General features: G+C 35.6%; 1 protein-coding gene across 6 annotated transcripts in view; it reads left to right on the top strand.

Moving 5' to 3' along the window:
* The first annotated feature begins 1,010 nt into the window (after positions 1-1,010).
* POSTN (periostin) overlaps positions 1,011-26,858 on the top strand; it is a 35,030-nt gene continuing 9,182 nt past the window's right edge. For 2 of the 6 annotated variants that reach the window (XM_057399981.1, XM_057399978.1), the window contains exons 1-16: positions 1,012-1,198; positions 2,678-2,776; positions 9,976-10,040; positions 11,315-11,472; positions 12,108-12,272; positions 13,112-13,258; positions 15,387-15,528; positions 16,708-16,920; positions 17,068-17,202; positions 17,287-17,435; positions 17,976-18,112; positions 18,846-18,976; positions 20,867-20,997; positions 21,172-21,274; positions 21,654-21,721; positions 21,942-21,987. In XM_057399981.1, the coding sequence (XP_057255964.1) occupies positions 1,077-1,198; positions 2,678-2,776; positions 9,976-10,040; positions 11,315-11,472; positions 12,108-12,272; positions 13,112-13,258; positions 15,387-15,528; positions 16,708-16,920; positions 17,068-17,202; positions 17,287-17,435; positions 17,976-18,112; positions 18,846-18,976; positions 20,867-20,997; positions 21,172-21,274; positions 21,654-21,721; positions 21,942-21,987 (2,011 nt within the window). In that variant the 5' untranslated portion in view covers positions 1,012-1,076. Of the gene's footprint in view, positions 1,199-2,677; positions 2,777-9,975; positions 10,041-11,314; positions 11,473-12,107; positions 12,273-13,111; positions 13,259-15,386; positions 15,529-16,707; positions 16,921-17,067; positions 17,203-17,286; positions 17,436-17,975; positions 18,113-18,845; positions 18,977-20,866; positions 20,998-21,171; positions 21,275-21,653; positions 21,722-21,941; positions 21,988-24,112; positions 24,161-26,858 lie in introns of all 6 variants that reach the window. The other 4 variants (XM_057399980.1, XM_057399977.1, XM_057399979.1 and 1 more) reach the window with 4 other exon arrangements.

The following is a 26,858-nucleotide window of genomic DNA, read 5'->3' as shown; positions in this document are numbered from 1 at the left end:
CACCTCTGGTTCCAGTTAGTCACTCTGGTTTGGAGGAATAAACTACAGCAAACTACTGCCATTAGGACTCACCTCAATTTAAAAAGATCTGGTATCATCTATATACTATACCTGGAAAGTTTATTCACATGCAAACACTTCCATATAAATGCCAGAATCTTTTCCTTTACATAAAAATTACAAAGTCCTGGATTGCAGTCCGAGCACCAGCTGCTCCTATACACTTATGACTGCTAGTTCACTGGGGGCTCATGCCCCATTCATGCCAGTCACTTCACCCTTCCGCCTCTGTTCTCTCATTTACATCTTGGACTTATATTTTCCATTTACTTCATAAGAGGCTCTCAAAGACTAATTAATAAGTATAGAATGGTACGTAATCAAATTTTCAGATACTCAGTGATTTTTCTATGATTATATGAAGCTCTGAACAAAAGTGTTATGTAATAACAACTGTTATTAGAACTAAAATGAATCTGTAAGCTAATGCTGAATTTGATTACGTAACTACTTCATAATCAGAATGTGCCCTAATACAGCCTTTTTCCTCAAGACAAAAATACTATTCCAGTTTATTAACAGCAGCATTGTTTGGAACTTTCACCAACTTCACTAGTTAAACAGCTCATAGATGAGAGCTGTGAGGATATAGAAAGCAAAGCAGCGCAGTTCCTATGGTAAGAGACAACCTCTTCCTCTGGGTTTGAACAAAACCACACGTGATGATCACGACCTCTGAATGCTTCAGTGTTATAAATACAAAACCATAAGTCAAAGTCTAAACTCAAACTTTCTCTGCTGTTGTGTCAGCAGAATAAAATGCTAAGCCATCTGTAATAAGGAAGAAATTAGTCAACTAGGGATTAAAAAAATGTTTTATATAGTTAATGTATGGTACTAATTGAGGTTACTGAATCTGGCAGCAAAAGCTGCTGTTCTAAGGAGGGTGGTATGAAGTTTCAGGTTATCCTGTGGATCCCTCCCACCACCTTCCAACATGTATATAAGTTGTCAGCTCTCCAGATCCTTTGCCAGTTCTCTCTTTCAGACTTGCCAGAAGCAACAGAGGACTAGAGATGAAGATCTTTTTCTTATTCACCTTTTCCACTCTTTTGTTGTCTGCTTTTGAACAAGCAGCTGCTTCTGCTCACTATGACAAGATTTTAACTCATAGTCGAATAAGGGCACGCGACCAAGGGTAAGTAACTGGGTTTTATTTTGATTTTAAAAAGGAGCTTGTTAACATTTATCCTCCCCTTCCTTCTCATATTGTATTAAATGTAATTTTTCACTATAAATTTTTACTATCAATCAAATAGAACTTAGTTAATTTTTACAGGAATTGTTCTTCAATAAAAAGCTTTCTGGGGAGTTTCAAAAGGAGACAGAATATTGTCAGACTTCATAAAATATGGAAAAATCTAAAATCAACACTTCTTAATGAATAAAATACATGCATTTTAGAATCACGGAAATTAATTACAGTTCACAATTAACATAATGGGATGCCAGATATGTTTAATATACATTTTCAAAAGTTTGAATAGAGTTGGCACCTATCCCACAGTATTTGCTCTCTTTATTCCATTCTAATGGAAACCATGAATTTTATTTCGTTGCTTTCTAACATGAGAATATATACTGGGAGTCCTTTGTAAAACTTCTGTTTCTGCTAGAGCAATGAAGCAAGCTGCTCCGCAGGGTGTGCAAAGGACAATGTTCCCAAGTTAGACTGCTCAGAAACATGGAAATAATTTTAACAGCTGGTGTCAGGGAGACACATGTGTCTAAAGATATTTTCTTGCAATCTTCTTAAGTAAAAAGCATTCTGTGAATAAGAATTTTTTGCCGTCCTATCTTTCTTTGTTACATTTCCTCAGCCTGCTAAACTCACACTGAGCTTTTTAAATTAAAAAAAAAATCACTGACTTCCCACTGATGTAAAATATACGTTCTAACTTTTGAGCTGACTTTTTTCTATTAGTGGCAAAATGCCTCTGCTCCATGGAATTCACCCTTAAGAAATTCCTTTTCTGTACACTACAATGCTAAGGAACAAGTATTCCTCATTTGAAAACTGTGACTCCTTTTATTTACTTTCCAATTTACCCTTTGGTCCCCAGTAATTCCCAGAATGTTTACTTAGGTGCCTGCAGTACTCCAAATGGTTGGTAATCAAAATAGCTGATTGATTTACAGAAGACAGGGTTTCCATCTAGATAAAGAACAAGGCACCTTTCTTCCCCATCTCCCCATGACCTTCAGCTGCACAGATGTGTACAAGACAAAACTTTAATGAAAAGACCTTGATGGTATTCACAACTCCATCCCCTGTGGCTGGTAATTAATTCACTTTGCAGGGGAAAGGGAGTAATGTAAGGCACATTGAGACTTTAGTAGGCACAGCTGGTGATCACTACCCGTCAGAAACAGAGGGTCAAACCAAAATGGAGGGGAATATTCTGTCCCTGCTGGGAGGGTGGGCTTGCCAAAGAAACCCAGCTGGGCAGTCTCAGGAGCTTGCACTGTATTTGCTTGAAAACACACTTGCCCTGGGAACTTAATGTTAATTTCTTACTCTTGCTCAACAGAAAGAGTATTTGAGGCATTTTACATTGAACTTTCCCAAGGATGTACAGAAACTTCTTTTTAAAATGTTTCTCACTCCCACCCATAGCCCCAATGTCTGTGCCCTTCAGCAAGTTATGGGAACAAAAAAGAAATACTTCAGCACTTGCAGAAACTGGTACCAGGGAGCCATCTGTGGAAAAAAAGCGTAAGTATGCTGTGTTTCAAAACTATTCCCCATTCACTGAAATAGTATCATGTATGATAAGGAAGCTCTCATATTCTCAGAGACAAACTGCTTCATACAGACACAGTAAGAATTCATTTCATAATTTTACTGGGTTAAAGCTTCTCTTTAGCTGCTTTTAAAACCACCTGGATAACTGATCTAATAGTTATTGCCAAAATATCGCAAAACGAGTGGAAATTCTGGAAATGACAGCATAATATATAGTCTTTTTTAAGTTTAAGAGGCTTCAGAGAATTAGGCTCAGCTAGTAACTCTGAGTTAAGTATTCATAGCTCTGAGATACGCAAAGAGATACTCAGTATTCATAGCTCTGAGATACGCAAAGAGATACACAGTTAAGTGACTTACCCAAAACCACAGAGAGACCTAATAGGCCAGTTGTGACAAGACCTTGGCACTACCTAGCAGAGCAGTGTGCTCAGACCACCTCTCTCTACAAAGAAAAAAAAAAAACAAAGTATGGTTGTGGATACAGATTAAATCTGTGTGAGTCTGATATTTTTTTGGAATCTGTATGTGTATTTCAATTATCATGCCTTCTCAGAATGCAAGTCATTGCCTTCCCTGTGACAAAATGTCAAAGTCACTACTACTTTGTCAAGCATAGGGCAGCTTCAGAGTGTGAACACACACAAACCCCCCAGTCCTGAACTTGGTCTGCCTCACTTGTCTTGCTTAGAATTTAAGTAATTTAACAGAAGCTGACATTGTTTATCCAATACACTGAACAAATGTTTTTCTTGTGTTCCACGTTTTCTGTTGATGTTATGCAATTACTTGGATATATTTCTCAGCAGTTCTCACAGGAAGAAATTTTTATTTTTCCGTTATTCTCTTACAGGGTCCAAATAGGTCTGGGGTAAAATTTTCAGAAAGGCTTAAGTGAACAGGGGGTCAAGGCTTTAATTGCAACTCTCTTAGAGTATTAGGAGTCTCTTAGTGAAAGCCTGTAAAACTCTTTCAAATTCCCAAGTAAAATTTAAGCACACAATTTGAATAGCAAATGAGAGATTGTGTGCCTTAAGAGATAGAGATAAGTTATATTGATACGTGGTGCAAATTGTATGTATGAAGAACTTCGCTTCATTTAAAGTAAGATTTATATTTAAAACTTTCTGAACGAATATCAGCCACTGTTTTAGATGATAAGGTAATGAGGACTAGAGATTTTGGTTTTTTGCCAAAGGCTTCCTTGAGAGTGGTTAGCATGGAAGAGAAATACCAAAAGTGTCAGCAACATAAGCCAGTCAAGGATGAGTCCCTTTGTAAACAAGCTCTTAAATTGTCTTGAGAATGATTTTGGATCAACAGAAAGGAGAGCATGATCAAGAAGTAACTGATAATTTGCAATTAGATAGTCATATTTTTGTTCTCCTGATTGTCAGTCATGAGTAAATAGGATCCACATTTTTGACTCCATTCTTCAAGTTTTTAAAAGTGTTTTTAAAATATAGAAAAAAATAATTATAAATTTGGGGGGATGGAGGGAATAGATACGTTTGGATTTAAACAACTACACGTAGCTCACATTGAATCCAAGTGAGCTTCTACAAACAGAAAGTTTTTTGAATAAGCAGTGCAACCACAAGACTTTTAAAACTTATATAAAATTCATTGAGTAGTTCTTTACAGAAAGTCAAAGAATTCTATGGTGACAAAGAATTAGATCCAGACACAATCTGGGCTTGTGCTAGGGGATGGGGTGGAACAAAAAATTATGTGGAGTGTGCATGCATCGCTGGCAGTGCTGATACTGCTGCAGTCTCTCATGCTCTCCAGTGCATTTACATATGTGGCACTCTCATTTAAAAAAAAAAAAAAATTATAATAATTTTCCTTTTTTTTTTTTTTTTTTTTTTTTCAAAGCCAGTTTTATGGTTTGATTCTTTTTTGTTTTTGGCTGGTTCAGCTATGATGGCTGAAAAACAATTATATTCATAGTTCTTCTTGAGCATGATCCCTATACTTAATAATGTAAAATTGGTTAAGACTCCCAAATGATTATTTATATGAGAAAAATGCCTCCAGTATTGATTTTTTTCACTGTAATCTGTAAAATCAGATTAAATTAAATTAAAATCCAAATTAAATCATTGCAAACTGTAAAATCAGACAGGTAAATCAGATAATAGGCAAGGACCACAAATGGGCTTGAATTGTGGTTTCTGTTGGATATCAGAGGCTTTGCATTTTTTGAATTTCCTAAAAGATGCTACAGGTCATAACCCAGTGTTGGAAAGGATCCTTTCCAGTTTGGAAAGGGAAGGATCCAAATGAGATAAAGGAAAGGATCCAAATGAGGGAAAATGCAGTAGGAAGTTTTCTTCCATTTCCTTTCTGAGAAAGAGTTTTCAGTGTTCTGACAGCATACCACAAGTTAATGGAACTGAACTGTACTTCCAGTACAGTGAGACACTGATTCCGATACACAGTGTTGCTTTTCAAACACTGCCATGGCTTTGAAGTTTTAACTCTAAAGTAAGTCTGGACATGAAAATGATATCATGGCACCACCAAAGCCAAGGAAAAGACCTGGCATTCATGATCCAAGCTGTCGCGCTAAGCTTTTTGCTATTGTAAACTTTATTGATTACTAATTACTTACTTAAAGAGGTGAAAGACAGTAACCTCAGTAAGTTACAGTTCATGTGGAGCAAATCATAATGAACTTCCTACACAGACAAGCAATCTTATCATTCTAAATACCCAGAAGTTTTTTTGGTACATAGTTGAATGTCTAGAATTCTAACTAGTCTCTCCCATTTTGATTTTGGCCTTGATTTTACAAGCAAATACAGACAGATTAAAACTACTTTTTCATAAAAATTGCAGATTTTTTTGATGGTAATAATAATCAGTTTCCAGTCAAAATAGACTCTGTGGGTTCCTTTGCCCACCTCTACATGCAGTTTCTTCAGGACCCACAGGTTTATAGCATTTATCAAAATCTTTCCTCTCCTCCAAGTGGCATTATAATACTGACTTCTGTTTTCCTTCAAAGGACATGCTGCAAGTCATCCAAAATACTCCACCTTTTGAGTGAGCTCTGCCATATCACTGACATCTTTGGCTCTACATATTATTCCATATTATTCCAATGCAGACGCATTGGGAAGAAGGGTATTTAGTGAAAATGACAGACTGGAACTTGGATAGTCTCACAGTCAATATCAGAAACAACCTGTTCCTGTGGTTTTATTCCTAGATAGATGTCAAGACTTCACATGAGAGAAAATGTGGTCTCAGCACAAATCTGACAAGAAATTTATTACTTTGCTGAGCTCCAGAAGTAAACAGAGTTATGAAGTGATAGATACCTTCATGTGTCAGGGAAAATTGATGCAATAGGCAATTTGAACTCATAGAACTAAAACCAGGTGTGACTTTGTTTTCTTCATTGACTAGCATTTAGAGGAATGTAAACTGTAAATAATATTACAGAACTTATGTAAGGACCTAAGCAAGAATCCTGCTATGGCCTACCAGAGGAAGACTGAGTGGTGGGACTGGGTAGATTTGGGCATGAAGAGTCTACACAAAACTACACTTGTGCAAGCATGCACAGAGCAAGGCTAGAGGGAGAAAACTGTGTGTATGACAGTAACACAAGAGGGATGGGGACCTGGTGGAGTGAGTCCAAAGGAGGGCCTTGAAGATAATCAGAACTGGAGCACTTTTCTATGAAGACAGGCTGAGAGAGTTGGGCTTGTTCAACCTGGAGAAGGAAAGGCTCAGGGAAGACCTTAAGGTAGCTTCAAATATTTAAAGGGAGCATTCAAGAATTCTGGAGTAGGACTTTTTACAAGGATGTGTAGTGGCAAGACAAAGAGGAATGGCTTTAAGCTGACAGAGGGGATATTTAAGTTAGACATGAGGAAAAAATTCTTTACTATGAGGGTGGTGAGACACTGACACAGGTTGTCCAGAGAAATTGTGGATGTTCTATCCCTGGAAGTGTTTAAGGCCACAGAGGATGGGGCTTTGAGCAACCTGGCCTAGTGGAGGATGTCTCTGCTTACGGAAGGGTGTTGGAAGATGATCTTTAAGGTCCCCTTCAACCCTAACTATTCTATGAGTCTATGATTCTAGTTCAGTTGTAGAACTCTTGAGGGTTTTTTTTGTGACTGTAATAGAGCATCTGTTATAACTTAGTCTTCGCTGTCAATGGAAGTTTTATACTCTCTGCATCCAAAACAGAAATGCAGACATGACTAAAGAGGTTACTATAATAAGAATGCTAATGCAGCATGCAATGGCTCTTTTCATGTTAATTTCTACATGTTACAAAGTCCTTCTTAACTTGCATATGTGATCTATAAAATGTTAATTTAAAAATGCTTTTATTATTTATGCTTCCTATCCAGTGCTGTAGATTAGATCCAGTTGGGATGCTAAACTATGAGTCTATTGGGCCAAAATTCTTTCCACTGTTTCTCTGCAGTATTTTTTCTCCATGCCAGCAAGGAGTAGAAAAGGATGAGTCACAGAGCTGATCTGAATAAACTAAAAACTGTCTCTGATAGCCAAGAATAACAAGGACTTAAGATAGTGTTGCTCTCCCCCTTTTTCCTTTGGAATTCTCTCCTTTGGATGAGATCAGAACAAATTTGTATTGAAAAAAAAAAAAAAAACAACAAAAAAACAACCAAGCCCGCCACCCAAAAAAAAAACCCCAAAACCTCCAAAGCCTCAAGAATGTTTCATTGTTTGATATCTGAGAAGCTGCTTTCTTCACTCGGGCACCATCTTATATTGAACTAGTAGGGAGATAGAAATGAGTATAACTTATGGTGTGTGATCATACTTCCCCTGAGTACTGTGGTGCTGAGAAACTGCCTCTTGTACTGAGTTTTATCTGATTTTAACCTCATTATGATATTCTCCATGCAAAACTTTTTTCTCATTACATCTTCCTCATTACAATTTGAGCACAGCTGTTGTATGGCATTCTAATTGTAGTTAACTGTAAGAGAACAGCAGTACTGTAAGTAGAAGCTTACAGTAACCTTTAATGACTGATGAAATCCTGGGCTGTACATAACAAGTTACAGGGTAAAAAAGGCACTGATGTTGTAATGCATGGCTGAAAAAAACATTCTTTCTCAACTATGTTCTTAAGCCAATTTTCTGCCTTTCATTAATTTTGTCATTGTTGGGTATGGTAAGAAGACTAAACTTGCCATGTCTTATTCTATGCTGATAACTCAGTTTCCTCTTTCCTTTTTCAAAAGCTAATTATATCTGCAAAATGCAATCTTTCATAATTGCTCATGGGGTGATGGGGAGAGATTTTCTGCTCCATGGAAGGAAAAATTATTTTATCATGACAAAGCAGTTCACACAGTTGGGAGAACATTATGACTCCTACTCTACTACACAGTTTTCTTTAATCATTTTGGGGGGTTTTACTAGCTTCTGGCAGGGATGCAACAGAAAGGAAGAATATAAAGTTAATTTCCTTATTAGTCAGAAAATCCGTAGCCTAAATTGTATCCTATTCTTGCATTCCCAAGAATAAAATAAAGAAAACTATGTATTAAAAAGAACTATACAAGTAGTTTAAATATATGGCTTCTCAGTTGAAAAGATGCACATGGAAAAATAAAGACTGTTTTTAAAAACAATTCTTTAATCTTTGCCAGATCTTTCACATTGCTGTCAGTTTCAGAATTATACACCTCACTTTTAAAATCATGCTTTGTAATGTTATTGGTCTGGAATTTTTTAATCTCTTCAAGGAGTTTGGATGTTGAAGGTCTTGAGATCAACTTTTCATTTGAATAAGTTGTTCATTTTAATGTACTTGTGGTTAATGTTTTGTCAGCTTTAGTTTATGAAAAATGAGAGAATTGTACTCAGCTGCTACCAAAGTGCCTACAAATGTAAAGGTGGAATGTGATGGTAAAAGCTCAGCAAAATTTTCCTGGAATTAGTGTTCAGGACTCTATCACTGTCAACATCAGCCAGGCCTACAAAAATATACATACTATGCAAAACTGTGATGCTAATTTTTCTTTGTCCCTTACAGTGTACCATAATTGGAAAAGTAATATTCGGAGTCTATTGTCTTGAAATTTGTTTTAAACCTTTCATAAGATTGTATAATTTGTCAGCATTTCCTCTCTCAAGGAGCCAGAGTCAGGACTGTGATAATTTGTGTGAATTTGCACTTTTGTGTAAGAAAAGAGAAATTGTCAAACAGATGTATAGTAGTAGACCTTTTATTTCTGTCAGATTTATGAAGAAGACTCCTATCTTATAGGAGCATGAATGGTAAATTGTGTGTTACAGTATAGAATTATCATTTAGCCCTAGTTTGCTCATATGTGTAGCATACACATATTCAAGAATAAGAATATTTTATTTACATCATTATATATCAGTTCCTGATCTGAGGAATTGCTAAATTCTGTGTATGCTGTGATGGCATCCTCCTTTAACTCTGTTTTTGATTTCTTGTTGTCTGGTTTTCATCCTCACTACATTTACCAGTGAGCTTTCCCTTGTGTTCATCCATCCAGTCTTTAGTGACTTCCTTCTCTGTAACCTGCTTTATGTCTGTTCTTAATTAGTTCTCTCCCTCATTCCTAAGCTTCTTCAGTCTTCCTTGAAAAACTGAGGCTCTCTCATCCCACTTTCTATCACCATACACTACACAGGACTTTCTTCTAAATACCTGTTAGGTTCTATGGCCAGTATGTACATGATCTCATGTAGATTTGTCATTTTAATTTCTGTTCTGTTCATTTGTTTTCCTTTTCCTTTACAACCCTGATGCCACCAGTTTCTATCAATGTCTTCACTTTATTTTTCCCCTTTTTCAATCCCATCTAATCTTTTCAAAACAGTTAAATATTTTCTTCAACTGCTCTTCTAGTTGCTTCATCTTTTAATAACTCTATGCAAGTTGCACATCCCCTTCTAATTTCCTTCCTAGCACTTAATGATGGAAGTCATTCTGTAAATTCTAAAGCCTTGCATTTACTAAAATACAACCAATCTGTAGTCTATAAAGAAAAGGTTAAATGATAAAAAGGAGTGAAGAAGTGGAGACTGTGTACTTAGCAATGAAAAATTAATTAAAAATTAGACTTAGCTAAAATTAGTATTCATTTATCCTATACATTTTTTGATTGTGCTTTGTTTGTATGCCACAGGACTGTCTTATATGAGTGCTGTCCTGGCTATATGAAGATGGATGGTACAAGAGGATGTCCTGCAGGTGCAAGCTTGTTTTCATATGGATGAGTCAGTATGAGAAGCATCACAGCACAGGAGACTTTCAAAGATGGTCATCTTGAGAAATTATTACCTCTTTTTAAGAATTACTGCCTGAGAATACACAGCTTCATTTGCATACAGCCCACACAGTTAGAAATCAGCCAGCACTGAATTTGGACATTCAGTTTAAGTTGAATTTCTCAGCTGCTTGCAGTTGAGAAGAATGATAGTTCCCAAAGCTGTGAAAGAACTTTTATTCCTATTTCCACCACACCCCAGAGTAACCTAAAAGCATACCAGTAAGGTCAGAAACCAAGGACATGAGGTGTGGCATATCTAACTTCTGTTTATTCCTTTTTCCCTAGAAGACTTGAATCTTATTTACTAGAAGAGTGTTATAGGCTTTAAATAAACTAAGGACTGAAAATTAAGACTTAATTAATTATATTCTTGATTTTCTTTATTTCTGCTACTATGTTTTGCATAAATAAAATTAATCAAAGCAAGGAAGAGTAATCTGTGACGAAATTTACGTCATAACTTCAGATCCTTTTATCTGAACTATGCCCTTTACATTCAGTAATAGATTTAGGCATACCTAAGGCAGAGTTTGTTTAGATGAATTCATTTTGCTTTAGGTATTGACATTAGAATGAGGTCAGTCATACTCTAGAATTGCCTGTTACTCTTCATGACCTTAAAAAGAGCCAAGAACAGCTAGCTCACATACAGATGTCTTGCTTCTCGACGCCTAGAAGTAGGAAAGCTGAATTCAGGTCTCATGTAGCATTGTTTTAACTGTGAGCCTATGGACATCCTTACTCTCTGGATAAGAGTTTATGCATAAACCACACACTGGAAAAGCAAGAGGCCTCACAAGAGCAATTCTGCTCCACCATGACCAAATGAGACCCACTCCATCAAAATTTTTGTGATTATATATGGAATTTTCTCTTGTTCTTAATGGATAGACACCCATTTCAGCTTGTGTTGGCTCAAAACAAAACAGCTCTTCTAAAGAAAACATTACAATATTCAGTTTTGTTTGATCTAATTTTTCATTAAGCAAACTGAAAAAATAAATAACAAGCAGATGTGTTTGGATGGTTTTTGAGTGTTTTGACGATAGAATTTTAATCCAAGCACAATGTTTTAATATTGGTTTAAACAGTTTCAGAAAGGCAGTACTACTGTCCAACTAAAAGAAACAGAATACATTTGATTGTGAGAAAACAGATGACTGAAGAGTTTATAGTATTTTTATGTTTATTTCAGTTGCTCCTATTGATCACGTATATGGCACACTTGGTATTGTGGGAGCTACTTCCACACAGCAGTATTCTGACATATCAAAGCTGAGAGAAGAGATTGAAGGACGAGGATCATTCACTTTCTTTGCACCAAGCAATGAAGCCTGGGAGCAATTAAATTCAGTAAGTGTGTGTATGCTCATGCACACTTATATGTGTTAAACTGTATTTCTCTTTCAGCTAATGTTGTTTTAGCTGCAACAGGTAGTCTATGAAAAGATAGATCAGAAAAAATATTGATATTTTAGATATAAAAGGACGTTGGAAAAGTTATAATAAAATTATTTTCATGTTTAACATACATTGCTGAATCTAGAGAGTCTGAATTTGTTTTCACTAGTACTAAGCAACTGTGTTTCTTCATTAAATGCTTCCATGAAAAATATGAATATTATTAGTGCTATTAGCACAGTTTGGGGTAAATTCACAGGAATTCCAGCAACTGCACGATGTAGAGTGCAACTGTACTTTGTCAGTGATTCAGTGTCCTTTTAGTAATGTGTTTAGGTAAATAAATAGTGAATCAAAGCTCAATGACCTGTCTGTGTTGAGAACTCCTGTCTTCCATTTCTGAGCAAATCAGACTAAAGTATCATTTAAGTAGAGTCAGATTGACTGGTATCAAAGTTGTGTCTTCCAATAGGAAATATCCATTGCAGTATATATTGCAAGCATATGTTAAAGCAACTATATGTACATCTTTCTGACTAGAAGAATGTTTTGATTCCTCTAAGTAATGAAATTCCTTTGTTCTTCAGGAAATTCACAGGAATTTGGTTGACAACGTAAATATTGAACTGTATAATGCTCTCCACCACCACATGGTAAACAAGCGTATGTTGACAAAAGATCTTAAGAATGGCATGACTCTGGTGTCTATGTATAATGACCAGAAATTGCTTATTAACCATTACCCTAATGGGGTAAGTCTGCTCTTTTTTTTTCTTTTTTTGTTTTTTTATACAAAAATTATTCAGTTATAGCCATTACTTTTTCCTTTATTTCCTTCTATAGCTAAGAAAACTGGTTATAGAAAGTTTAACATCTAGCAAATCAGTTGTCACTGACAAAAATAAATAAATTTTCTCTTGAAAAAATTTTGTCTGCTACATAGACTAATCACTAAGAAAGAATGCGTGTTCTTGCTGTTTAGAAATCAAAGTTCAAATGAAAATAAACTTTATTCCTAAAAGATAAAGCCTTTTGTGTGCAAAATATGTGATCATAATAAACTGGGGAGAAAATCTAGTATTAATCTTCATGTGTTTACAAAATAATTTTTACATCAGATCTTTGAATTGGAGTGCATGGTAGAAGTATTTAAGATCATAGGGGACATACTTCCTGTATTTGGCTAGAAACAAAATAACTTATAAATGCTAGAAATCTCGCAGTTAATTCACTCATCTTTGTTGCCTTAAAGGCATTGAAATTTATATGTTTGACTACAGCTTACATTAGTAAAAAATCCTCATACAATCACTGTATTAGCCATACACCAAAACCAAAAGTGAATAACTGCATTAAGAAATTAAACATAAATATGAAATAAATGTTGCCTGAATAAATCTACTGCTAGCTTCCCAGAAGCTTAGCGTTTGAAATCTTATACATTTTTACTTAAAATTTAAAATGAAAACTGTTAGAAGAGTGAATTTGGAAAGTACAGTCCATACATTGCCCGTCTTAAGAATCAGATTGCAAGTATACAAGTATATGATCAAACAAATGTTTAATGTTCTGCTTGATTGTCCAAATATAGGTTGTTACTGTTAACTGTGCCAGGATCATCCATGGCAACCAGATTGCTACCAATGGTGTTGTTCATGTCATTGATCGTGTCCTGACTGCTGTTGGAAATACTATTCAAGATTTCATTGAGGTCGAAGACGATCTTTCATCTCTTAGAGTAAGTGGACAAAAATAAAAACACTTTTCTGGTTTTGTAGTTTTTTTTTTCTTTCTTTTCTATTTGTGTATGATAGTTGGAAGTAAGAAGGATTAGTTCAGAAAGAGAGAGAAATAAATTAAATTATGAGCTCCAACTAATATTGCAAATCTGGCTATATAAAAAGTAAAAGTATATTTTACATAAGAAATCTGTTTATTCTCTTTTGTTGATCAAATAAGACCACACCAATAGAACATAATGTGTCCCTGTACATAAAAAGTGTGTCTTCAAGCACTGAGGTAATGAAACTTGTGTCATAAATTACCATCTGGTGCTGCTAGGTAAATAAGAAAAAGTTCAAAGTGGATGATAGAAATTGTAAAAAAAAAAAAACAACAAAACAACAAATTCCAGAACCTAACTAATAGCAAGTTTCAGAGCATCAGTAGATAAATGTAAAAAAAAAATTTCTTGAGGAGAGGAAGCAGGTTTTTTCTGTCCAGGTTTCTAATCTCTCTTTCTTCTGGGAGATGAGTCTGCTTACTGTAATGGGATTTCATGCTGCACATGTTTAAAAGAATATGCCATGGTTTCACAAGTAGCTGTTGTCCTTTTCCCTCCCCCATATCCTTAATTAAAAAAATAATAATAATTTTAAATGCAGGGCATAAATATGGAAGAGACCTTCTGAATCCCTCAAATCTAGTCCATGACAGGCAACCACATCATTTAATCTCTTTAGAAAACTGAATGTACAAACACTTTCTAGTTGCTAAGATCACATTTGTTTTTCTTTCAGTTACATCACATTAAACTCTGCCTTTCTGACGTTTCAAAGGGTGAATTCCCTGTTTATAGCACATACACTTGCCAATTACTGTGTGTGTGCCCTTGCACTTAATACTACTTTTGGCTCCAAAAGCAACTGTGCTAATGAAACCATTCACAACAAAATCAACCCTGAGACTCTAATATGGCATTTCTTTTAGGATGGCTATTCCCATCTTCCAATTCACCAGTTTCATATGCACTTTATCATTCTGTCTTAGGTTGATCTAATAATATTTCATCTTTAACTGAGCAAATTATTTACTCAAGTCCAGATGTGTTCAATTTTACATATGTTCTTTTTCTAGAAAATCCGCAAATCATATTGGCATACCCTATTATAGTACCCTTTTAATCCATCATATATTCTCACAATTACTTCTTGAATGTCCAGAGCTGAGTAACATTTATAATTCCAGAATCATATAATCATAGAATGGTTTGGGTTGAAGGGGACCTTAAAGATCACCTAGTTCCAACCTCCTGCCGTGGACAGAGACACCTTCCAGTAGACCAGGTTGCAAAACCCAGAGATAATTTTTCCTAGCCTCAAAGCCTGAGATGGGATAGAATTGAACGTTTCAGTTGGAATTTGATCAAGGATCATCTAGCCTGATCACTTCAGGGCTCGCCAAAAGTTAAATCATGTTATTAAGGGCATTGTCCAAACACTGACAGGCTTGAGTCATTGACCACCTCTCAGTAAAGAAATGCTTCCTACAAGCCTGTTCCAGTGTTTGACCACCGTCTCAGTAAGGAAATGCTTCCTAATGTCCAGTCTAATCCTCTCCTGACACAACAATTGAACATTTCCCATGCATCCTATCACTGAATACCAGGAAGATCAGCACCTCCCTCTCCACTTACTCTCTTCAGGAAGCTGTAGAGAGCAGGGAGGTTGCTCCTCAGCCTCTTGTTGTGGTTTAGAACTTCTTCCTTGTGTTTAATCAAATTAGTCATACATCTGTAATATATTTTTTATTATTTCAAAGGCAAATTATTAATTTTGATCTGATTTGTCAAGATGTTCACATTTTTCATTCAAAAATTCAGGCCAAAATAATTCCAAATTTTGCCCTGTTGTCACCACTGTCAGAATTTATTGATTACTGTGTGCTGCATTAAAGAGGTAACTCAGTATATCAAGACACATTTTCCCCACAAAAATAGTTTTCATTTCGTTATTGTCAGTTTTGCCTGTCCATAACACAGATCTGTCTAGCATTAAAGTACCTGTGGGCACTTGGTGAAATGAGACAAATAATGGTTTTTGGTAATATTTTAAATAACCAGCTTTAAAAATAAATTTATCTTCTAGGCTGCTGCCATCACATCAGATGTCTTGGATACTCTTGGAAGGCCTGGCCATTACACACTCTTTGCTCCTACTAATGAAGCTTTTGAGAGACTTCCAAGGGGAGTTCTAGAGAGGATTATGGGTGACAAGGTGGCTTCTGAAGGTGTGTAACCTTTTTTTTTTTTCAAATGAGAAATACAGGTGACTAGATCAGGAGGTAGAAACTACATTATCCTACTGGCTCTGAAATTAAGCTCCTGTACTTTCATACATATTGGAGGAGGTATTTCATCTCTGATTTTTCCAATTACCTAATGATTACAAGTCACTGAAAACTTAGTTTCCAAAACACTGATGTTACTGATAGTTCAGCTGCACAGTTATGATATTACACAGATACAAGATTACTGCCTCTAGAAATGTAGGGCTAACAGAATGTGGGAGCTTCTCACAGCTTTCTCATCAACAGCTTTTTCGTGCAAAAAAAAAAAGAAATGTTCTTGTAAAAGCTAAGTTTGGCCCTGCAAGTTGAACTGAATTTGTGCTATGTATTCTGACAAACTATAGCAGTCAGCACACTTACTTTTTTGAGAACTGCAGTAAATCCAAGTAATAGCTGAATCAGTTATGTTTATTAATGTAATGGAACACTAAGAAATGGAAAGCTGCATTTCTGTCATCTCCTTTATGCTCTCTACTGCACTAAACAAGTTCTCAATCATTTCATTTTAGCCTGATTAAGTCAGTCAATGAAGTCAGTCAAAGAAGGATGGTGAAAAGAGGGACCTGGTCTAATTAATAACTAAAAATGGAATTCTGAAATAACACAATTTTTTTTGATGTGGCTTTTTATTAATTTTTTTCAGTTTACCTTCAGGAATTTTTGGCTGATTCTTTTGGTGCTCACAGAGGATAGCACACTGAATCTCAATTACTATAAAAAAGCATAATAAAATACAAATCTGGGCTGGATTTTCATAGCCTATACAGTTGTGTACTTAGAGGTCTATTTGGAGCATATCATCTACAGTCACTAAGTTATATACTCTGTTACATGCAGGTTGTCACATAAACTGTATAGTTTTTATAATACCAGTGATGCCAAATATATTTGACCATAAATGTTTTTTTTAGAGGCCTGTAGGATCAATTGTCAAATAAATAACTTTCAATAAATTATCTATCAGTGCAAATATATGTGCTAGATAAGCTAGTAAACTATTAAAATAGTGTAGCTATTTCATCTCCCACCTATATGTGTATATTGTGTATATATATGGATATATATAAAATATATGTATCTAAATACCTATACATTAATGTCCTGATCTTTTCTCTACAGCTCTAGTGAAGTTCCATATTTTAAATACTCTCCAGTGCTCTGAAGCTATCACTGGTGGAGCTGTCTATGAGACCTTGGAAGGAAACACAGTTGAAGTTGGTTGTGATGGTGAAAGTCTGACTGTGAATGGAGTGAAGATGGTAAAACGCAAAGATATTGTGACAAGCAATGGTGTTATCCATCTCATTGGTGAAGTCTTAATTCCTGATTCTGGTCAGTGATGTGTATGAAAAGCTTCTTATACTGAAGATGTTTTCTACAATCCTACCTATATTCCCTCAGCTCTCTTGTTATGGATAAGCATGGAGAATCCAGGAAAAGGAATAAACTGTGTGCTAAAATGTTTTGTCTTATTTGCAGCCAAGCAAGTCATTGAGCTTGGTGGTGCCCAGCAGACAACTTTTACAGACCTGGTGACACAGGTAGGACTTGCATCTTCTCTAAGACCTGAAGGCCAATACACTCTTCTGGCACCTCTGAATGGTGCTTTCTCAGGTTAGTAGCCTTAAAAGATTATGCTCTGGATGTAAAAATAGGTAAGAATATATGCTACATAGTAATACTTATATTTTTTTATAGATGACACCTTAAGGATGGATCAACGCCTTCTTAAAACAATCCTGCAGAATCACATTATAAAAGTGAAAGTCGGGCTCAATGAGCTGTACAATGGACAAGAGCTGGAGACAATTGGAGGAAAATTACTTAGGGTCTTTGTGTATCGCACAGTAAGTGAATGGGGCTTTCTAACAGTATGTATCCCAACTATGAAAATGAAGAATCATGAGAAGGTAAAGACAAAGTGGAACAAAACCTCCAACATTTCACAACATGATTGTCTAGCAAAAAATTTCAAGCTTTAAGGCTAAGAAAGTGTGAAAATCTAATCTTTATCAATAGGAACTTTGTTTGCATGGAAGACACTTTGCGAAAACAAGGCAGAATTCTGTATTTGGCACTCCATTATTTAATTTTTAACGTTTTGTTTGTTTGTTTAGAACTAGTTAAGAGAATTCTCAAGGGAAACTAAAAAATCAAGTTTGGAAATATTTGCACCATATAAACTTAATCCAGATTTTGCTACTTTTGCTTTCTCAAGCAATACCAGATTTCCTGGCAAGAACACAAAATGTGACTGTAGGAAATACATGTGAATCTTATGTTTAAATTTAGAAACCTGTTGGGAAGTATATATCCATCTCATTTTATCAGATATGTTTAAATGTGTATCACTGTGTGAAAGCTGCACTTGTTTCTCTTTTAATCAGGCTGTATGTGTTGAAAATTCATGCATGGTCAGAGGAAGTAAAGAAGGAAGGAATGGTTTTATTCACATCTTCAGACAGATCATCAATCCAGCAGAAAATACACTGCATGAAATGCTGAGGAATGATAAGCGTTTTAGGTGAGTAGTGGTTTTGACAGCCCTGAGATTTCCCTAGAGATAACAACTCTAGGATATACAGCACAGCTGGTCTGAGAAATAATTGCGGGTTGTTGAATTTTGAGAAACATGGAGGGCAGGGAAGGCTTTATTGCCTCATCAAAAAAAAAAAAAAAAAAAGGAGAAAAAAAATATGGGAGGTTGGGGAACAAAAAGAAAAAGTGTTCTTCTCTAGCTATATGCTGAAATCGCTCTCAGACTTAATGTTACAATGGTTGTTTAGGTACACAGTTACCCATAAGACACCAGAGTGAGAGGAGTAAAAAGACAAAATTGGATAATACCTCCAGAACTATAAATACAGCAGTGTCTGGTGGTTTAGTTAATGAGTAGTACGATTCCATATGGATGCAGCATGACTTTATGCCCTTCCAGTACATATTTCTTTCTCCTTCCTGCAAGTATCTCCATGCTTTTAGAAAAATAACCACTCTTGTCATCTTCTCTTCATCTCTTTGATTGGTGGGGACTTAATTTGATGAATTCTGCTCTGATACAGTCTGACAACTTTTTTTTTCTCCCCTTCAAATCCTTTTTCTTCAGTCTGCTACTTTTAAGACTGTCCTTTTTTCTGATTTCCCTCTTCTGCTTCTGGGAAATAGTGAGATCATTGCATTATCAAAAAATGAGGAAACTAAAGGCCTGGACCCAAGTGCAGTTTATTATTTTTGGTTTTTTTCTTTGTGATAAACAGTGTTTTCCTCAGTCTGGTGAAAGCTGCAGATTTAGATGATGTTCTGTCACGACCTGGAGAATGGACTCTATTTGTTCCTACTAATGATGCCTTTAAAGGTTTGACTGATGATGATAAGGATATACTGATAAGTAAGTAACATAAGAAAAACAGAAATATAAGCAAAGGTAAAACTGAAGGGAAAGGTTGCTAGTGCTTTTCTTACACAAAAGCTATCTGATAAAACAGTTTACTTTTGACTAAGAGCAGGTCATAGGCCATCCTTAAATTCATTCCTTCTTGGGGAATAGAGAAAATACCTTTTTGAAAAAAAAAACCAAACAACCAACTTGAATTGAAATTTAAACTTCAATCCTTAATATAGTATTATTCCAAGATGTATTTACCATCAAAGCTAAAATCTACATTCACTGAATTAGTTTTAACTTGTCATTATTCAACCTTGCTATAATTTTTTTTCAGCTGAAACGTCTCTTCTATTCTCTTTCTTTTCTAGTTGTGGCCATTGCAGTAAAAGATATTTAATACTGACTTTCCTGTCATTCCTTTCTCTTCTCTGCCCAGCAATCTCTAATATCACTTGTGCTCTACAAGTTAAATATTTAATATGCATTGTTAAATTCAATTTTATGTAATTTCAATTTTTTGTAGTTTCTTTAATTTCATGCTTTATTACCATAAGAGAAGAAACACTGAATACTCCATATCTCCTGCAGAATTTCCCACTAGAGAGGTAGACTGTGGCCATAGCACTATGACTATTTTTAGTTTATTTGAGAGTAATGTGAACATAGCTTGTGCACAAATACAGGAGGAGTGATTGCCTTGAATCCCACATTATAAGGTCAGTCAGATTTTCCATTACTGCACATTTTAGGCCAAAGTTTGATGACATGAAGCCAAATCCCATGAATCCTTAATTCCTTCAAAGAATCCAGCTCAAAGCATTGATAAGCAGCAACCCAGCTCTCTACAGCCTTTATCTCACTGACAAGGCACTGTGAATTTGAATTAGCTATCTCTTTAAAGTCATGATAGGGTCTTAATTACCTTCGAGTGTTGTGTGTCTTTAGTGACTAACAGTAAAATAACGACTTAAATGACTAACATTAGCTAGCTATAAAATGAAATTAAGCTTGTCCCAAGGCTGCAACCTGAAGTAGCTGGATAAATGACATTGTTCTGGTTTTATTGGGCTGTATTCTGTGATTCTGTGCTATAGTTATTTTATTAACAAAGATTGAATTTATCAGGTCTATTATTTTTATCTTAATCCACAATTTGATGTTATACTCAAGGCCCATGCCATTTTGGATTATTTCTGTAATTAAGAATACAATTATATTCTGCTTTACAAAGGCTTTATGTACTATCTTTTCCTGTCATTGTTGCTCAGTTTCTACTTTGGCAAATGAGATTTTAATTTACCATCTTTGTTCCTTTTTTTTTCTTTTCTTTTTTGTTTCAGCAAAATGTCCATTTTTTGTGTCAGATTTCTCTCTGGAATTCTGTCTGTCTTGGCTTTTTTGAAGAAATTACCTTGCTTATTAAGGAATATAAGAACTTTTTTTTTCATCTGTAAGAAAGACACAAACCAAAGATTATTTTAACGAATAGCTATTGTGGCATAGAACAAAGCTAATCTGATAGTTGCTGAAATCAGGTTTTGAATGGCCAAGTGTAAGCTTTGCGTGTAACTTGACGCCATCTATGAATGGTCCAGTCAGAAAATCTCAGTGTTAATTTTAATTGCATTTAGTATTAAAGTGAATTGCAGTAATATCTGTGATCAAAACAAAAAGCAGAGTAAGAAAATTTTCTCCAAAAGAGACATCAGGAAAAAATTCTAAAGAGCATTTTTCCATTGCAGTTTCATCAAGGCTGAAACTCCTAGTAACAGTCAATATCAGCATGTAATGTTAATATGAAACTTGTAATAGCATGGTCAATATTACATGTAACGGTAAGTGGATGTGTTTTAGAACTGCTTAGTTATTACTTCTACTTTTCTTTTTAAATAGGAGACAAAAATGCTCTCAGGAATATCCTTCTTTACCACTTAACACAAGGAGTTTTCATTGGAAGTGGCTTTGAGCCTGGTGTGACAAACATTCTTAAAACCATCCAAGGAGGGAAACTCTACTTGAAAACAGTTAAGTGTTGAAAAGGAAGTCTCATGGATACAGCCTTGTAACAGGGTTTTGACATTCCATGCCTATCCACATTACAGAATGGGATGCATTTCTCTGAACATTATATTAGGGTTTGGGTGTTTGTTTTTTTTAATGTCCCTAACAATTTGTGTTCTCTTTTCATCTTTTACCAGGTAAATGATACCCTTCTAGTTAATGAACTGAAATCAAGAGAATCTGATCTCATGGCAACCAATGGTGTCATTCATGTTATTGATAAACTCCTGTATCCAGCAGGTGAGTATTAGTTCATGGAATTTATACACACTCTTCTGAATCTGTTTACATGTTATGTAGGTGAAATAACTCAAAAAAATGTAATTCCTTTGAAGAGACAATTTCCATGTGGAATAAGAAACAGGAAATTTACCTCACTACTCATTTTGTGGAAGAACCTGGGTTGAAACCATGGAAACTCTTCAAAATTCTGTGAAAGTCAATTAGGTGGTAGACAACATGCCATAGGCTATCTTTTCCACTCATATGGAAGAATGTATATGTACAAGTACACATTTGTGTGAGTGTTTGAGAGTGATTACATCTCCTGATCATTGTAAATAAAAGCAAAATGAGCACAGATGTATGTTCTCACTTACATGCCTATTTCTTTTGTCAGATCTGCCTGTTGGAAATGATCAGTTGCTCACAATCCTGAAGAAGTTGATTAAGTACATTCAAATTAAGGTACTCTTTGAATAATGATCCCTTTGTCCTTTTGCAGGATCTGTGAAACTGTATACATTATAATTTGTAAATTATTTTCTGGTCCCTCTGTTTCTTCAGCAGGAGGATCTAAACAAACCTCTAGATAAACGAAGCGGTGAATCCTACTAACACTCATTAGGAAACTAGAAAGAAAGTGCTCCTTCTTTTCATTTTTTAAATTACTTTTCTGTATTTATAGTTTGTTCGTGACAGTGCCTTCAAAGAGATTCCACTGACGTTTTACAGTAAGTTCATTTTAAATATTGCCAGATGGGTTTGAGATTGCTTTTTAAATGTTGCCAATTCTAATCTTGAATCACAGATCTATTTTGTTTTCAATCAAAAAAAAAAAAAAAGCAATTTCTGGGAAAGTAAGATGTGCCAGTGAAGCACAGGAAGAGAAAGATTCAAAGTAGAATATTTCTGGCTGATGTGCTACCATACATATTTTTTCCCTTTCTAGATGTGTGACAGGAAAATAACCCTGAAGTCAGACTCTTTGGAGTAAGCAAGATACATATGGAAAGGATTGTTTTTTTTAAGTTTTCAGCCAAGGTTCAATGTTTGCTGCACAGCAGAGTTGTACTTCCTCTCTCTCCAAGATGTAACATTGTACTGTGCTGACTGTCCAAGATGTAGCATTGACCAAACTCTGCACTGAAATGCTTTTCTTTTTCTTTTTTTTTCTTTTTCATAAATGCTTCCAGAGGACAGAAATATACCTATTTCACCTGTCTCCCGTCCATGCAAATATGATGCCCGTGTGAGAGGTGGTTATTCTAACCATTTTCTCTTTAGGGAGCAAATGTAAAAAATGAAATACTTTTTGCTCTCTTGCAGCCTTTCTCAGGGTTTGCCTTTAGCTTCTACATACAAAGTAGAACCCATTGAAGCAATCTGTTAGAAAACAAAGTTTCTGCTGAAGCTTTTCCTTGTGGGGAAATGTGAATTTAGGCAGATGATGAAATTTCTATGGAATTCTACACACATTTCTCAGTAGAAATGAAGACCATCACATGAGGCTTTTGAAAATTGAGAATGGACACACTGAATGTAAAAGACTCTTGAAAAAAAAAAAGAAATAATCTATCTTGATGACAAGTTGAATATGAGCCAACAGTGTGCCCTGACAGTCAAGAAGGCAAGCCATGTCCTGGGTGCATCCAGCAACAGCATAGCCAGCCAGTTGTGATTACCCTACTCTGCACTGCATAGGTGCAGCCCTGTGTCAACCACTCTGGGGTTCCTCAGCATGAGGACATTGAACTATTGCGGTGTGTCCAGAGGCAGGCAATCAAGAGGGTGAAAAGCCTCAAAGGCAAGACATCACAGTCTACAATTCCCTCAAGGGGAAAAGTGGAGAAGGAGGTGCTGATGTCTCTGTGGTGATCAGTGATAGGACACGTGAAAATGGAATGAAGCTACATCAGGGGAAGTTCGGATTGGTCATTGGGAAAAGCTTCTTCACTGAGTGTGGCTGGTCACTGCAACAGGCTCCCCAGGGAAATAATCATGGTATCAAGCCTGTGAGTGTTCAGGAGTGTCTGGATGATGCTCTTTAGTCATATGGTTTAATTTTAGATAGTCCTGTGAGGAGCAGGGAGTTGAACTTGGTGATCCTTATAGGTCCTTTCCAACTTGAGATATTCCGTGATTCTATGACTCTATCTCCCATGGTGAATGAGAGTAGCACAAGAAGCAATGCCCGTGAACTGAAGCAAGGGAGGTCAATGTCAGACATCAAGCTGTAGCTGCTGATTTAGTTAAATGCGGGAATGGAAAGGATGAAACCTCTCTACCAGCAAAGGTTTCTCTATCATTGAATGATACAAGTCAAATAACAATCTGTCAGAGTTATTCAATGAATATTTGAGTCTGTCTTAGGTGTAGAAGGAGACGTTGATCTCTCAAGGGCACCACTGTTGTGCTTTCCATGATGTTCTATCATGTACAAGAATAGTTCTGAATGTCAGCGGGGTTCCTCCATTTACCAGGTCAGCTCCCTGAAAAAAAGAAAAGCTCAAGATTTTCATATAAGATAAGTCAGGGAATTGTGCAAGTCTTTATGCAGGGAACAGTATGAGCTGTTATTATTACGTGCCTTACAATATCATAGGTTTCATGACTAGTGGGTATCATAAGGCACAAAGAAAGGCAAATAGCATGGCAGCAGACTCTGTCTACAGGTGACTTATATACACCACCATTTAACAACTAGAACTGAAATCCATACTCTAGATCTCTAGAGTTAGTTTTTCAATCATTGATATCTATCACTTTACCCACATCTTTTTGACCAGACCAAATGTAACTGATTACCATGAAGAAACTATAAGAATGTGCTTTACATTCCATTTTCTATACTTTCAGAAATTAACATAATTGAAAGCAACGTTCAGCCCATCATCAGAAAGGAAGGTAAATGAGGCCCCTAGTATATATATTTCTCTATATGTTCAAATACATATATAGAATATATATTGCATATATTTCTTTTATAGGATGCATTTTGTACTTAACTCCAGGACATTTAGCACTTTGCTAGAAAAGCAAAGATACAAATATTGTAATTAGAACTGTCTGAAACATTTTGCATAAAAATATTTACCACAGTTGTTCTCCTGAATGGATTCTATCCTTTTTCTATGGGCATTTAAAAAAATAATTTTAAAATCGTCTTTTTTCAAAGCATTTCTTTATGTGCCTGAAATCTTTGCATAATTTCAATAAAAGCATGTCCTTTTCAGATTAATTTTTTGTTAGAACATTTTAAAAAGCCTTTTAATTAAAAGTCTTTTTTACTGAAACAGTGTTTTTTTAAAAAAAAATAATTAGACTTGTTTCTAATACTTTGAAGGAAAAAAAAAAATCTGTTCTTTTCTCAATGGTTTTCAATCAGTTCTAAATATCAATATCTGTCAGATGCCTGGGAAGGACAGCCAAACTTTTTTTTTCAATTTCTCAGGGCAAAAGCATGACTTAAAGATCAGTGATGGAACTGAAAAAAACAGCAACTGGAGCTGGCACTGCCAAAATCACTCATGATTCGTAACTTAACTAAAACAACCATTGGTTTCACTAGACCAGATACATAGCTAATGAGCTCCAGTTCCCCACTGAAATAGAAATGCTCAAAGGGAATCTTGTTGAGCCCAGCTGAAGAGAAAGGCAGTTTAAAATGTCCAGATTGTTTAATCATTTTTTCTGGGAGGACTCTCAGCAGAAATGACATGATCTTGCTTTTTCAGCAGCTTGTCTGTGCTTAATGCCATTTAGGATTAGCCACCATCTTTCATATATCTGCTGATCTTTACTGGCTAGTCTGCATCACTAGATCAGATCCACAGAGCAATATAAATAGATAGATTATTGCACATGGCAATTCAACCAAGATATTTTAGAAATCTTCTTATGATAAAGGTGAATCACTCTCTGAATGTACCTGTTCTTTTATGTTACAGACAGGGTATAGAGTTTAGCTGATTTACATGATGTTTGGAAGTTGAAAGTTAACTGAAACAAAAAATTGAATGTCTGAGCGCTTCTGTAGTCAAATATACAACTAAATATTATTCACCAGAAAGAGAAAAAGTAATTTTGTATGTTAGTGAGTATTGAAGAGTTGCCACTGCCATTACGGTATTTCTGATTTGGGACATGCTCCAGGGAATGGTCTCTGGCCAGCACAGCTTTCCTGCTGATGATTCAGAAAGAATCACCGATAAAGCCAAGTCTGGCCCTTCTGAGCTTACCAGTAGTAACAGGAGTGAGTAGCAGCTCACATCAAAACCAATTAAACTCATGATTTTCTGCAGAAAAAGAACTGGCAAAGTTGCATGTTAATTTGTGTAATATGTGTCAGGAAGTTCTAGCAGATCAGGATGGAAAGCAGATTTCAGTAAAAAAAGAAAAAACACCAACACCAAGTTCAGAGGGTGATGTCTGCCCTTTCCTGTCTGTTTCCTACTTGAGTTTTGGGCCCATTGTCCTTACATAGGCAAGTTAAGGGGATCAAAAAGTTAAATTTGATTGAAACCCAAATCTGAATGGATTAAATTTTCAAAGGATTGATTTTAGAGTAGGCAGTATAGCAAACTATGGTTGTACCTTTTGTTTTGCATACATCTGCTGCATCAATCACATAGGAAGGTACAGTAAATTAGAAATAATAGAAAAAGCAATAGGTGGTTCAGTTATTTAAAATGTAGAACAGATGATTAGAGCTCTATAATAACTAGGCATCATTATGATCCTGTCATATAATTTCATCTGCAGCAAATAAATGAATTATTTAGCTCTGAATTCTAACTTATACAATCATCTGCTGCAAAAGCAAACAAAAATGTATGCATGGATTTGCTACTATTGAAGGCTACTAGTTAGCCTGGATTGTACTGTTTTCAGCAATTAACGCCAGGCACATGTATTGAAAGCTACTGTTAGATCCTGGTCAGTAATTAAAAAACAAAAATCTATGCAGTATCGACTTCTACATAAATTTATATAAAGAAAGGTTTTTAAGGTTTTTTTTAATCAAAGTGAGAGAGGTAGACTGTGTTAAGTTTCTAAGTCTGAAAAGTAAATAAAGGAACTGTCTGCTAAAGCAAGTTCTTAAGTAGAAGTGCTGCTGTAACACTCATTACAGAACTGTGTTATTCCTGATAAATGACTGCATCAATGGTATGTTCTTAATTTATTTAATGTCTGCTGCTCCAGCTTGTCAGGCAGAGATAATGTTTGGATCAGTGTGGTCTATAGGGACTGCACAAGATTAAGAGGTTTGCTTTGGCTATTGAAATCAAGACGACCTCTCCCATGCAACTCAAAGAATGTCAGACTTTAATGCTGATAGATATCATTACAGCTGCCCCAGTTGATCTCTGAAGTTTACTTTTATTTCTTTAAGCTGGGTGACCACTGTCTAAGTCTAATTTAAAACCCTCTTAAAACAAGCTAAAACACCCCCAAACCAACAAATAATAAATAAATACATAAATACATAATCTAACCATAAGGGAATTCTGATTAAAAGACTTAGTCTCCTCTTGGATACCTATACAGTTTGTTGCAAATAACAAGAGAAACATTTCTCTCTCTATTTCTTTTCTAAGCTTTC

Source organism: Pezoporus wallicus, unplaced genomic scaffold, assembly GCF_028554395.1.
Source record: "Pezoporus wallicus isolate ANWC-B61680 ecotype Strahan unplaced genomic scaffold, APGP_CSIRO_Pwel_v1 scaffold_7383, whole genome shotgun sequence".
In the NCBI taxonomy this organism is placed as follows: domain Eukaryota; kingdom Metazoa; phylum Chordata; class Aves; order Psittaciformes; family Psittacidae; genus Pezoporus; species Pezoporus wallicus.
This window is presented reverse-complemented; position numbering and strand designations above follow the sequence as displayed.